At 46.0% G+C, this 13680-nt stretch overlaps 1 protein-coding gene across 1 annotated transcript; it reads left to right on the plus strand.

Annotated features, from left to right (window-relative positions):
- The first annotated feature begins 825 nt into the window (after positions 1-825).
- Positions 826-12483, plus strand: LOC311116101 (ethanolamine kinase 1-like). Its single transcript, XM_084191229.1, has 9 exons — positions 826-1141; positions 6976-7113; positions 7475-7596; positions 8178-8318; positions 9336-9478; positions 9592-9675; positions 11355-11515; positions 11623-11696; positions 12316-12483. The coding sequence occupies exons 1-9, from the start codon at positions 938-940 to the stop codon at positions 12386-12388; spliced, it is 1140 nt and encodes a 379-aa protein (XP_084047355.1). The 5' UTR covers positions 826-937; the 3' UTR covers positions 12389-12483.
- Positions 12484-13680: the final 1197 nt, after the last annotated feature.

Here is a 13680-nt window from a genome sequence, read left to right on the forward strand (position 1 = left end):
CGTGTGGTGCCAGGACAACAACCTCTCCCTCAACATGATCAAGACAAAGGAGATGATTGTGGACTACAGGAAAAATAAGAGGACCAGCACGCCCCCATTTTCATCGACAGGGCTGTAGTGGAGCAGGTTGAGAGCTTCAAGTTCCTTGGTGTCCACATCACCAACAAACTAACATGGTCCAAGCACACCAAGACAGTCGTGAATAGGGCATGACAAAACCTATTCCCCCTAAGGAGACTGAAAATATTTGGCAGATCCTCAAAAGGTTCTACAGCTGCACCATCGAGAGCATCCTGACTGGTTGCATCACTGACTGGTATGGCAACTGCTCGGCCTCCGACCGTAAGGCACTACAGAGGGTAGTGCGTATGGCCCAGTACCCCCCCCCCCCCCCCCCCTCTTTTATGCTGCTGCTACTCTGTTTATTATCTATGCATAGTCACTTTAATAACTCTACCTACATGTACATATAACCCCAATTACCTCGACTAACCGGTGCCCAGGCAGATTGACTCAGTACCTGTACCCCCTGTATATAGCCTCGCTATTGTTATTTTTACTGCTACTCTTTCATTATTTGTTACTTTATTTATATTATTTTATATTGTATTTTTTTGTCATTCTTTTTTGTATTCTTTCTTAAAACTGCATTGTTGGTTAAGGGCTTGTAAGTAAACGTTTCACTGTTGTATTCGGCGCATGTGACAAATGAAATTTGATTTGATTTGATTTGCTCCGAGCACGCGGTTACGCGCGTCTAGCGTCAGATGATTACGCGAGGGCGGTGCCAAGTATGATTAAAGCGACGACGAGAACCTCACCGGTAGTTGCATCCTTTCCTTTAACCACCGATAAGCCCATGGTTTAGCTAACGTTAGCCGTTTATACAAACCAGCTCACAAACAATTGTTGTTATATATATATATTTTTTTTTTTTATGTCCCGAATTCCAGAAATATCTGTCAAGAATTCGAAACGGAAAATAAACCACATTATGGAGACGGAAATACACGTGCCTGTGGGGTCGCCGGTAATTCGAAAATTCCCGATTTTCGTGGAGGAACATAACGTAACCGATGGGGCAATGAAGCTGATAAAGCAGCTTCGGCCAGCGTGGGACATAAACCATGTCAAGACCAAGGTAAGTTTGACATCTCTCCACTGAATGATGCGCCAATACATCATCATCAATAGATAGCTAACTAAAGTTAGCATAACTATTAGACCAGTCCAGGGCCCTTGATATATTCCTCGTCCCGTGCATACATTTAAAACATGTATTTCGTGCATCACACTGGCTTCTCTTGTATTTAGTTACTTAGTTTGCAGTTATTCAAGCTGAGATCAAAGCTAGTGGTGTTCGCAAGCTAGTTAACCACGTTAGATTGGTTTCGTCCTGGGTGTAGCAGCCAGTAGCTAACTAGCTAGCTGTCACTACTCCAACCTTGGAGTCTTTAGGTCGAATCAAAAAGGAATATTCGTGTCTGTATTGTGTGTTCCATGGATACATTGACAGAAAAGTCATACCTCTCCCTTCTTCGTGTGGTTTTCCGGCAGACTAGACGCTTTGTTGCGTATTGCTGCCTTTCACAGTTTGGAAAGTGCATTACACATTTGTTCACAAGAAAATAAATTGCACCTAGATAGATAACTCTCTCTCTCTCACTCTCACACAAAAACCCTACTTGGCCCCAACAGATCTTACACCAGGCCATCGGCCTGGGAGGCTACAACCCCTTCTCTCAAAACCGCTTGTAGTTTTTCTGCATTACAATCTCTGATACCCAAAAACCTCTCTGCTGCTGCTGCTACTACCAATTCAATCTTCTTGGATTTCCTTTCCATCTGTGCTGTACAATTAATGATCATAGCAATAAACGGCAAGTAGCCAACCTTACTAAAGCACAAACTGTTCGGGTCACTCTGTACTGGCCTACTAGTCACAGGGATCCTCTCAGGCTCCCTCACCATTTGCCCACCATCCTCTACTTTCCTCACTGCCTCAGCATATGACACTTTCTGCACTGCTCTCACCCTAGAAATGTCAATCTGTCTCACTTGCACAGGACATTTTGGATCCGCACCCCCACAATTGAAACTCCACTTTTTACCTCAAAACTCCACACTATTTTGTCCTATGCTCTCCTGCACACTTCTCACACCTTGGAATCTCCATCCTACATACAGAATGGCTGCAACATGACCATAAACTTGCCACCTAAAACAGAGTAGTGGGTTCAGAAAAAATGCTCTCACGGGATAACTTCTATACCCTAGCATGACTATATCCAGCAAACACTCTGCATCAAAACTCAGGACAGACAGGGTCTCCTCAGTCTGCGTCGCACCAAACGGCATGCATCACACACACCAGGTATCCCCAACTTCAGTTGATCCACCTTAACACTCAACCCCACCCCAGTTATCACTCCTTTCAGTGGCGCTCTACTCCGGAGATCAAAGTAGGACACTGCTTTCGTCCCGAGACTCGAAACGCATAGCGCCCTCTCCCTCTAAGCAGCAGACACACCTCTGGATACTTTAACCGAATTGACAGAACCCATCTCCTTCTTCACCCAGTCTGATACCACAAACAGATCGGCCAAAAGGCATGGATCCACTTTTTCCATGAATCGTACTCCCCCTGGGCCAGAGTCATATCTGGCATTTTCCTGATCATTGGGTTGCTCGTAAGCCTTCACCTCACCTGACGACGCAGGTCCTTTCTCCTCACTTTTGTCAGGATCAATTTCAAGTTCAGTCTGTAGACTGGTCAGGGTCTTCTGGCACGTAACATGCATTTTTCTCTCCTGTACTTGACCCAAAGGAGAAAGTACTCGGCTTGTATTTGTCGGTTCGGGTTTGCACCTCGCGCCTTTCTTTTTGCCTCGCTGCTTCTCGCCATCTGCCCACTTCCATGCCCGGTCCTCGGACATGACTTACATCTCCGTTTGGGACTTCAGGAAACTCAGTATCGAGTCGCCCGCTGATGCCATGTTCCCTCCTTTGATTGCTTTTAGAACTGAACTGATTCCAAATTAAACAAGACTCTCAGAAGCACAGTGCATATTTCATGTCTGAAGGCCTTACCATTGCTGAAATTACAATTTGTGTAATCTGTGGTTAATATCCGGTCGTAGGTTCAATTCTAAATGCTGCCTCAATTGCTGCATGTTCCAAAGAACCTCAGGTTTAAATGTATTAAAGTTTATTTTAGTATCACCAAATCGATAGAACGAGAGCAGGAGACGAAGGGCTCAGTGAGAGAGAACATCTCCGCCTTATCCAAGCAGAACGCCCCACTCTCTCCCTCAGTTAGCTAACGGTGGCTAGCTAGCTAAACAGCTTGTTCACCTACTTGTGGTAAATCTACGATCACTTCAACAATTCAGCATGAAATCTTGATAGCAGCATAGCAAAATGTTCATTAGAATGTAGTTTTCTCCACAAAACTCCTCCTAGTCAGTCAACTTGTATACTTTGAGTTGGTACTCAAATAGTTTATGATTGGACAAGATAACACCTCTAAATGGACGAATGTGAAAGCAGTATTTTCAGGAGAGCAGGAAAAGTGGTTGTCAGAAGCATCAAACGGTTCTGGCCCCACTGATTGAGGGAGCTCCTTCGATATCAGAGAGACATGCTCACAAACGATTTATCAGACGTTAACATTTACACACGTTGTTCACAACATATTAAGGAAGATATCTATGCAAAAATATTTCCATTTAATTCACAGTTGATCAGAATATCATAATTTATCAAGTGAACACCAGAGTGGACAGTCAAAATCTCCTAGCTAGCTATCTCATTTGCATTCCCCACTGCCTCAATAGCTTCATGTAAATACAGGAACTTTGAAAGCTTTCCTCTCAGATAAGATGGACAGGGTAGTGGCAAAACTGTGTGCGTGTCCAGAGGATTTTAGTACCCTGTGAGTCACCCATTGTCCGATGACGACGTCATATCCCCATCCATAATTGCCTCACTCCTGACCCCCGACACACTCCTAACTTTTGGCTTCACGCACACACCCACATAAGACACAACTCACCTCAACTACACACACACACACACACACACACACACACACACCTCAATCTCATCTCATCTCCATACCAACTGGAGTTGATGTCCATTGATAGACCAAGCTAGGTCTATTTATTACCCTGTTTGTGTGAATGACTGTGTGTGATGTCTGCCACGTTTAGGGTTCCTGTAGGGGAAAGGGGAAATGCATTATTCACTGGCACTAAGCAGTAGGTAGGCCTGCTATTGGGTGAATCTTGTCTCTTGACAAAGTGTCAGCTGTTTTATGGCAATGTGTTGATATGTGACGTATGATGATGACACTCATGCTACATGACACACTGGTTTCATTCGGGCTTTGTAGAGCTGGGACGATAAACCGGAAATTACCCGACACCGTTTACATCGGTAATTTTCTGTGATTTTGCTACACAACATTCCTGTAGATTGTTCTAACACCATTATTTGGTCAACAGTAATGGCATATGCATTATGTTGATTCCTACTATGAAAGTATCTCTGTCCCTGTTTGGCTGTCGACTGCTGACTCTCACTCCCTCTCCCCACTGTGCGCACGGAGGAGGGAGAGATGCATTCTGAGAAGCACAAGCATGACTGTTGCTAAAAATGCTATTGCGGGAAAAATGCAGTTTTCAAAGCAACTGCTGTTGTTCTGGAACGTTTTTGTAGGACATTAGCCTACATTTACTGATAGCCATGTAGTCTAATTGATCAATCTATCTAGCAACAATGTCATATTTAGAGTTAGCAATCTAGCTAAGTGTTTTGAGTTCCCACTTCCTCAGGTGGTGAATAATGTAGCCTATAGGCCAATATGCACAAAGATGTCGGCAAATTCTTATGGTTGTGGTGAGAAATGTGTCAATTTATCACAATCTGGATTTTTGGCCATATCTCCCAGCTCTAGGGCCTTGCTAGTGAGACTAACTTCCCACTCCTCGACTAGTGCTGACAAACTTACACATGTCTAACTACCCAGTCATTCTGGGTTGTTTTGTACATTGAGGCCAGAATGTGACTGTGTCTCAGCTGAATGTTTACCTGTGTGTGTGTGTCTAGTCCCTCCCTGTCCCCCCCTGCTGCCCTGTGACTGAGAACGTGACACTGTTGACCTCCCAACACAGCTTTTCTCAATGGGAGCCACCCAAACAGGCTTTGTCCCCCTGCCTTTGTCCCTGTAACCCACTACAGCCCCCCCCCAGACATGGACACGTGCCAACTGAGAGAGAGAGAGATGGAGGACAAACTGAGCGAGACTGGGAGGACAGACAGAGACGGAGAGCTGGGAGACCGAGAGAGAAACTAGTTGGAGAGCAGTGAAGGTGGGAGGGGAGGGGGGGTTACTGGAACTGACTGAGCCACCTGGACAGGATTGGGAGGGGGCCGGGGTGCTTTTTGTTACTGTAAATATCTAGTGTCCAGTCCCAAACATCCTGCCCTCTGTCCCTACAAACACCAGAACCTGCCAACACCGACACCCCAGTCACATCCCATTCCCTTCACCTTTGACCTGCTTATTATCACACATTAATGCCATGTGGCCTTCTGCCAATTCTGATGTGGGTGTGCAAGAGATATTTCGTAACTTTTGCGTGTTTGATTGTCAATGGCCTCATCAATGGATAGAAACTGAGAGAAGGGTTCAGTCTCAACAGAGAAGATCAATGCTCTGGAGAAGGTTTTCATTTGAGCCAAAGCTTTTAAGCGTAGCCACAATAAAGTGATGGCCTACTAAGATATGCAGACGTTTTGTTCTCATTCAAAGAACATGTCACCTAAAACAGAATGTTCATTAATAATTACCCCAGTTGTGTTGGAGCTTATTGCCTGTGACACATGGAGAAACTCACACACACTGGGGCACGATGATCACAGGTCTTAGTGGTGCGTTGTGTTCTGGGTATGTGTAGACTGTCACGGGATAAATAAAGCAGTCACAAAGCGGTGTACGTGTGTGTGGTCATAACACGGTGCCCATGTGCCCATCTCTGGTCAACCATGCTGGGAATGCCAGCTATGTAGGGGTGGGCGGCCAGAGAGAGGGCCAGTGTGTATAGGGCTAGTCGCTCTGTGGTCTCTAGCTGTGGGGATGGATATCTGCTGACTGTCAAATCACTAGTCCGGATTGTCCACATTCCAGAATATGGTCAGTTATTAGCCATTGGGTGGATCTCAATGGTCTGAACTGGTTGGAAAGGAGATGGGGAAAGAAAGCCACACTTAACTAAAGACTACAGATGCAGACCATGAGTTCCTGTGTGTTACTTTCTCCCCCAACAGTAGTCATTGAATGAAGTGGCTCACACTGGTAATGCAAACAGCTTCCTTGTCTGGGAGACGTTAAACAAGTAGCCTAGCTGTAAAGCCCTTGCCCTTTGGCCCAGTTGTCCAGCTTCAGTGTAACCCATAATACTGTAACTGTGTCTTATCTCAGCTCACAAGATAGGCTAGTCAGACCTTCGAGGAAATCACTGTTGTGACTCCCTCAACCTTCTCATGGTCATCTAGGCCTACGCTTCCTGATATGATTCCTCACAAGGACAGGCTTGTGCCTCAAATGACCTAGTGACAGTAAACTAGAGTAGAGTCAACTAAACTATACCTTCACTGTTGGGAAACGGGCATACCTAGTCAGTTGTATTACTGAATGCATTCAACTGAAATGTGTCTTCCATATTTAACCCAACACCCTCTAAATCAGAGAGGTGCGGGGGGGCTGCCTGAATCGAAATCCACGTCATCAGCGCCCGGGGAACAGTGAGTTAACTGCCTTGCTCAGGGGCAGAACGACAGATTTGTACCTTGTCAGCTCGGGGATTTGATCCAGCAACCTTTTGGTTACTGGCCCAACGCTCCTACCCGCCAGGCTACCTGCTGCCCCTACTGATGTATTTTGCTGTATTAATCACTCCCTACCTTTCTCAGCTCTTCACTGATGGGACCACTAATAAGCTGGTGGGTTGTTATGTGGATGCCAATCCAGAAGACGTGGTTCTGGTGCGTGTGTACGGGAACAAGACGGAGCTGATCGTCGACCGAGACAACGAACTCAAGAGCTTCCAGGTGCGCGCACACGTTCTCAAGAGCTTCCTGGTTCTCAAACACACACACACATATATATATATATATATATATATATATATATATATATATATATATATATATATATATATATATATATATATATATATATATATATATATATATATATATATATATATATATATATATATATACACACACACACACACACTTTACAGTTCACACATTTGACACTTCAGAGCATTTCACGATCAAACTCAGGAACAAAGTGCATCTACACTGGTAGCGAAGTTCAACTCCCTGTGCATGGACCCATATGGAGGCTACTTCCTGGTCTGTCTTATGAGGTCATCTGTGTCTAATCCTTTGCATGTCTTTCCAGGTGCTACATGCTAATGGCTGCGCGCCACGCCTCTACTGCACCTTCCAGAATGGCCTCTGCTACGAGTTCATGCAGGGGGACGCTCTCGGAACACAGGACGTCAGGGACCCTACTTTACTCAGGTGAGGACATTTACTAGAAAACCATCTTCAAGCTGATCCTGGTATCTGTCTAGCCTGCAGGGAAAGCCTGCTTTGATGTGTAAATATACATACCCTCAATACAGGCTCCTTGAGGAGATAGATAGCTAGGAGTTTATAGTGCACTCATTCAGGTCCTGTCGCACCTCTCACTGTCTGCTCTGCTGGATTTAGGGTTTAGTTGGAGTTCCATGTTAACAGCAGAGAGAACATGGCAATGGTGTGGTGCTCCCCTGTTCTACCAGCAGAGAGGTTAGCTGACTATTACTGAGTCCAGAGGGACTGATGAGTCTCTAGGCAGTACTAAGCCCTGTTGGCTGCACCATGGAACTACAATAAAACTGTGTATAGTAAACACCAGAAAAAGGTCAGATAACAGTCAAGTACATTTATTTTTCATTGATCAGAACAGGATGCAGGACACAAACATATTTTGGGGGATAGGAGTCATTTTGCAATGAGCATGTTGTCTATTATTTCATCATACTTGCAGAATGATGAGTATTGAGTAGTGTGTGTGTGTGTGTGTGTGTGTGTGTGTGTGTGTGTGTGTGTGTCCTCAGACTGATATCCAGGGAGATGGCTCGTATCCATGCGATCCACGCACACAACGGCTGCATCCCCAAACCCAACCTGTGGATCAAGATGAGGAAATATTTCTCTCTGGTCGCCACCGAGTTCACCGAGCAAGCCTCTAACGCCAGGTAAGAGGAACCTGAACACACACAATACTCTGTACCAGTTCACCTGAACACACACACACACACACACAGACTGTAGAGAAACCAGACTGAAGTTACACACACACACACACACACACACACTTTGGCCCTCTTACTCAATAAGGTATTTTCTTAAAACGGTTTACTGTTCATACATGCGCTGGCCAGCTGTCTCCCAGTCCTGTCCTCAATGGCTGTGTCTGCCTGGGTCTGCTATTAATTCCTCTATACAGGCTCTTATATAAGTGTGATCATAACTACAGCACAGGGTAGAGGTGGATTAGGGAGGCGGAGGTATGCACTGGGATAACAGATGTTTGCATACCACTTATCAGCAAGCCTAGAACGCCTGGGTAATGTAGCGAGCTAATGCGTCATTCAGCCTGCCTGCCTGCACTGTACAAACAAACACGCACACACGTAGACTCAACAACTGTGCCCCAGCCAGCACTATCAGAGGAGGCTTCTGTCTTCTTGTGGGTGGGTACTGGCTGCTCCTATACCCAGCCAACAGCAGAGAACTGGGCAGGCAGGGAGAAGCTGGTTGAGGCTCTGTTGGCGAGAGGTGGCCTGGGTAGATGGACCTCAGTGGGGATAGGCCATGGGGAGGGAGCAGCAGCAGTTGGTGGTAGGTTACTGTTAGTATGGAGCAGTCCAGCCAGTATTAGCTGTTGCTGTACTACTAATGGAAGAAGGTTAGAGGTGGGAGTCCCTGGATAGAGGGTTGAGTTAACACAATGGGAGTCAGTCAATCTTCCTCTCCTCTCTTCAGGCTAACTCTGGATTAACCCTTTAAGCCCATTACCACAGGAGAGCGGCCCTTTCCCCTCAGCACTGCTCCACTGGGCACTCTGACTCTACACAGTGTATACATACACACACACACTCCGTGTCTGATTTTAAACTCTATCCTTTTAGGATAAAGACTAGCAATAGGGGCAACCTACTCCCCACTTCCTCCTACCTCTCCCTTCCTCCTGTCTCCCCCCATCTCTCCAGGATCCAGCAGGAGGTGCCCAGCCAGGCAGTGTTGGAGCAGGAGATGGTGTGGATGAAGGAGCACCTGTCTCAGCTGGGTTCTCCTGTGGTGCTCTGTCACAATGACCTCCTCTGCAAGAACATCATCCACAACAGCAAAGAGGGTGAGATATGTCATCAATTTAGAACATCACCCAGATGATCATCCACAAACTCACATCATCCACTTATAACATCATCCAAATGTTACTAATTCCAACCTTTCCTTGTTCTCCAGGCCATGTCCGATTCATAGACTATGAATACTCTAGTTACAACTATCAGGCCTTTGACATCGGGAACCACTTCAACGAGTTTGCCGGTAAGAGGAGATACATGGGCTGTATCTTAGACATGACATGCAGTGTGTGTATGCAGTGCATTCGGAAAGTATTCAGACCCCTTTACTTTTCTACATTTTGTTACGTTACAACCTTATTCTAAAATGGATAAAACATGTATTTAAAAATCTCATCAATCTACACACAATACCCCATAATGACAAAGCGAAAACAGGCTTTTAGACATTTTAGCTCATTTATAAAAAATAAAAAACAGAAATACCTTATTTACATAAGTATTCAGACCCTTTGCTATGAGACTCAAAATTGAGCTGAGGTGCATCCTGTTTCCATTGATCATCCTTGAGATGTTTCTACAACTTGATTGGAGTCTACCTGTGGTAAATTCAATTGATTGGACATGATTTGGAAAGGCACACACCTGTCTACATAAGGTCCCACAGTTGACATTGCATGTCAGAGCAAAAACCAAGCCATGAGGTCGAAGGAATTGTCCGTATGTTGAGGCACAGGATTGTGTTGAGGCACAGATTTGGGGAAGGGTACCAAAAAATTTCTGCAGCATTGAAGGTCCCCAAGAACACAGTGGCCTCCATCATTCTTAAATGGAAGAATTTTGGAACCACCAAGACTCTTCCTAGAGCTGGCCGCCAAACTGAGCAATCGGGGGAGAAGGGCCTTGGTCAGGGAGGTGACCAAGAACCCGATGGTCACTCTGACAGAGCTCCAGAGTTCCTCTGTGGAGATGGGAGAACCTTCCAGAAGGACAACCATCTCTGCAGCACTCCACCAATCAGGCCTTTACGGTAGAGTGGCCAGACGGAAGCCACTCCTAAGTAAAAAGCACATGACAGCCCACTTGGAGTTTGCCAAAAGGCACCTAAAGGACTCTGACCATGAGAAACAAGATTATCTGGTCTGATGAAACCAAGATTGAACTCTTTGGTCTGAATGCCAAGCGTCACGTCTGGAGGAAACCTGGCACCATCCCTACAGTGAAGCATGGTGGTGGCAGAATCATGCTGTGGGGATGTTTTTCAGCGGCAGGGACTGGGAGACTAGTCAGGATCGAGGGAAAGCTGAACGGAGCAAAGTACAGAGAGAGCCTTGATAAAAACCTGCTCAGGACCTCAGACTGTGGTGAAGGTTCACCTTCCAACAGGACAACGGCCCTAAGCACACAGCCAACGCAACGCAGGCGTGGCTTCAGGAAAAGTCTCTGAATGTCCTTGAGTGGCCCAGCCAGAGCCCGGACTTGAACCCGATCAAACATCTCTGGAGAGACCTGAAAATAGCTGTGCAGCGACGCTCCCCGTCCAACCTGACAGAGCTTGAGAGGATCTGCAGAGAAGAATGGGAGAAGCTCCCCAAATACAGGTGTGCCAAGCTTGTAGCGTCATACCCAAAAAGACTCGAGGCTGTAATTGCTGGCAAAGGTGCTTCAACAAAGTACTGAGTAAAGGGTCTGAATACTTATGTAAATGTAATATTTCAGTTTTTTATTTTGAATACATTTGCCAAAATGTCTAAATACCTGTTTTTGCTTTGTCATTATGGGGTATTGTGTGTAGATTGATGAGGGGGGGGGGAAACGATTTAATCAATTTTAGAATAAGGCTGTAATGTAACATTTGGAAATGCACTGTATATAATATGTGTGTGTGTGTGTGTGTGTGTGTGTTAACCTGTGTGTTTTCAGGTATGAGTGAGCTGGACTATGGGCTGTATCCTAGCCGTGAGATGCAGCTGGAGTGGTTGCGTGTGTATCTGCAGGCGTACAAACTGTCCACTAAGAAAGGAGAGGAGGTCAGCGACAGAGAGCTGGAGACTCTCTACGTACAGGTCAACAAGTTTGCCCTGGTGAGGAACACTCCGCATCGTCTCTCTCACCATCAGATGAGTTGGTAGATGCTGGGCTGAAACTTGTATTGGTTTGACCCTGTCTAACCTTTGACCTCTTTCTGTAGGCATCACACTTCTTCTGGGGCTTCTGGGCACTCATCCAGGCAAAGTACTCCACCATCGATTTTGACTTCCTGGGGTAAGTGTGTTTGTGTGTGTAATGGTCCCCTGTGGAGTGATGTTAAAAGCTGTTGGTTGGCTTGTCTGCCTGTGGTGCATGTGAGTGAAAGGGATCTTTTAATGTGGGTGACAGACTGAAAGACAAACCCAGCAGCATAGTCAAACTCTGTGGTACAGCACAGTTTCCAATACACACAGTTTCCACAAACACACACACTGAGAAAGCAGACCGGTAGAGAAAGAGGCGAGAGAGGGCCTGAGAAAATAGTGGGAGAAAGGAAAGATGGAGTAGAGAGTGAGAGCGGTCTTGTCTTGACTCTGCCCTCCTCGGGGCCTGCAGAGTTGAAACTGACCCTGGTGGTTTCAGTGTCTGCAACCCAATCAGTCCTGCAGTGACGACAGAGCTGTCCCCCCGGTCACTCTCAGTGCCGCTGCCTGTATGAATGACATATTGCTCTTGACAGTTTAACAGCCAGTCAATGGGAGCTGTCTGGGCTATTGTTAGGGCTGCTATTGGATAGTTGGTGCTCTCATTAAGTCAAAATCGATGTTTAAAACTCTCTTCCGCTCACTTTCAACACTTCCTTCCCCATCTCTCCCTCTTTCTCCCTCCACCTTTCCCCCCATCTCTCCTGCAGGTATGCTGTGCTGCGCTTCAACCAATATTTCAAGACCAAGCCTGCAGTGATGGCCCTACAGATCCCAGAATGAGCGGAGAAGACGAGAGAAGAAGAGAGGACCCCATCACTGGCACTGACCAGGGAAGGGCTGTGCTGGGGTAAAAGGGTTGGGCTAGGAGCTGGGGCTTGGGGATGAGGGACAAGGGTTGAGCGTTAATACTGGGGTCGAGGGGTGGGGTAAATAACATTTACGGGGCTGAGTGTGGATGGACCACAACATTCTTTTGTAAACTCAGTCCCTGGCAACAAGTGCAAATACTATTTAATTCCTCTTCAACTCTGTCCACCTCTGTCTCACCAGTCAAGCTCATCAAGATTCCCCAAAACAGCCAGGTCTGTGTGTAAATGTTGTCTGTATTTATTCTGTGAAGAATTGATTGACCTAGTGATGTAAGATTCATTCCCCAGGCAGACAGGAAGCTGAAACACTAGCTGAGTCCGGGAGCATTTGGTGCCAACATTGAGGACAGTGTGCAGACAGAGTTGTGAATATATGGGCTCTGGGTTTGCCCTGTGGTTGTGTTCAAGGCATGTAGTATGGGAGAGAGGACAGCCATCTTCAACCCCCTAATCCTTCATGTAGGCACTGATCTGAGAGGATTTCTTAAGCAATATGGTAATGGCTTCGCCATGAAAATAGTGTATTAATTTACATTCAACTACATTTAAAAAGAATGTAGAAAAAAGGTCCAGCAAACACTAAGTCCATTCTCTCAGATCTACACAAAGTGGCTGGGGGTTGATGTAGAACTGGGAAGTTTTAGTTGCTTTGCAGTGAAGGTGGCATTGACGTGTAGGTTAGAGAGGGGCTAGCCATGACAAGACAGTGATATGGTGGTTTAATAATGTCTGTGACGGCAGAGCTGCCTCTGTGGCCAGGAGCAGCTTTGCGTCACTGATTCTAAACTTTAAACCAGGGCCTGTTCTCCCTCAGCCTCTTTTCCACCACTTTAGCTTTTATGGTTATGGTGACTCGCTCTGTTAAACTTTGCACTCCTCAGACTACTCTGAAAATCACAACCTCAATCACCCCTGCCTTCCCCAGTCTCCCCCTGCCCTCTCTTACCCCTCTTCCTGCCCTATTACGCTTCTGCCTCTCTCTTGATTGGCTGAGGTGGTGGAGGGACTTTTGCCTGAAGTGCACTTACTCACTGTAACATCCCAACCCCCATCCATCCATCCAGTCATAACTTCCCTAGAAAAGAGCCATAATGTTATACAATGAGATATTGTGTAAACTGTCAGGTCAGAGCCAGTCAATGCTTCAAAGGGTGTGGAATCACTAACCCTAATGTTAGTTCTGAAGCTAATCAGGATGTGAGT

Source organism: Coregonus lavaretus, assembly GCF_964263955.1.
Source record: "Coregonus lavaretus genome assembly, contig: HAP1_SCAFFOLD_1838, whole genome shotgun sequence".
In the NCBI taxonomy this organism is placed as follows: domain Eukaryota; kingdom Metazoa; phylum Chordata; class Actinopteri; order Salmoniformes; family Salmonidae; genus Coregonus; species Coregonus lavaretus.

What these genes read in the sequence shown, in the direction of transcription:
- LOC311116101 (XM_084191229.1), top strand. Translation starts at nt 938, where the DNA reads ATGTCCCGAATTCCAGAAATATCTGTCAAGAATTCGAAACGGAAAATA. An exon ending in TAAACCATGTCAAGACCAAG is followed by an intron (nt 1,142 to 6,975) that starts GTAAGTTTGACA and finishes TACCTTTCTCAG; the next exon opens with CTCTTCACTGATGGGACCAC. An exon ending in AGGGACCCTACTTTACTCAG is followed by an intron (nt 7,597 to 8,177) that starts GTGAGGACATTT and finishes GTGTGTCCTCAG; the next exon opens with ACTGATATCCAGGGAGATGG.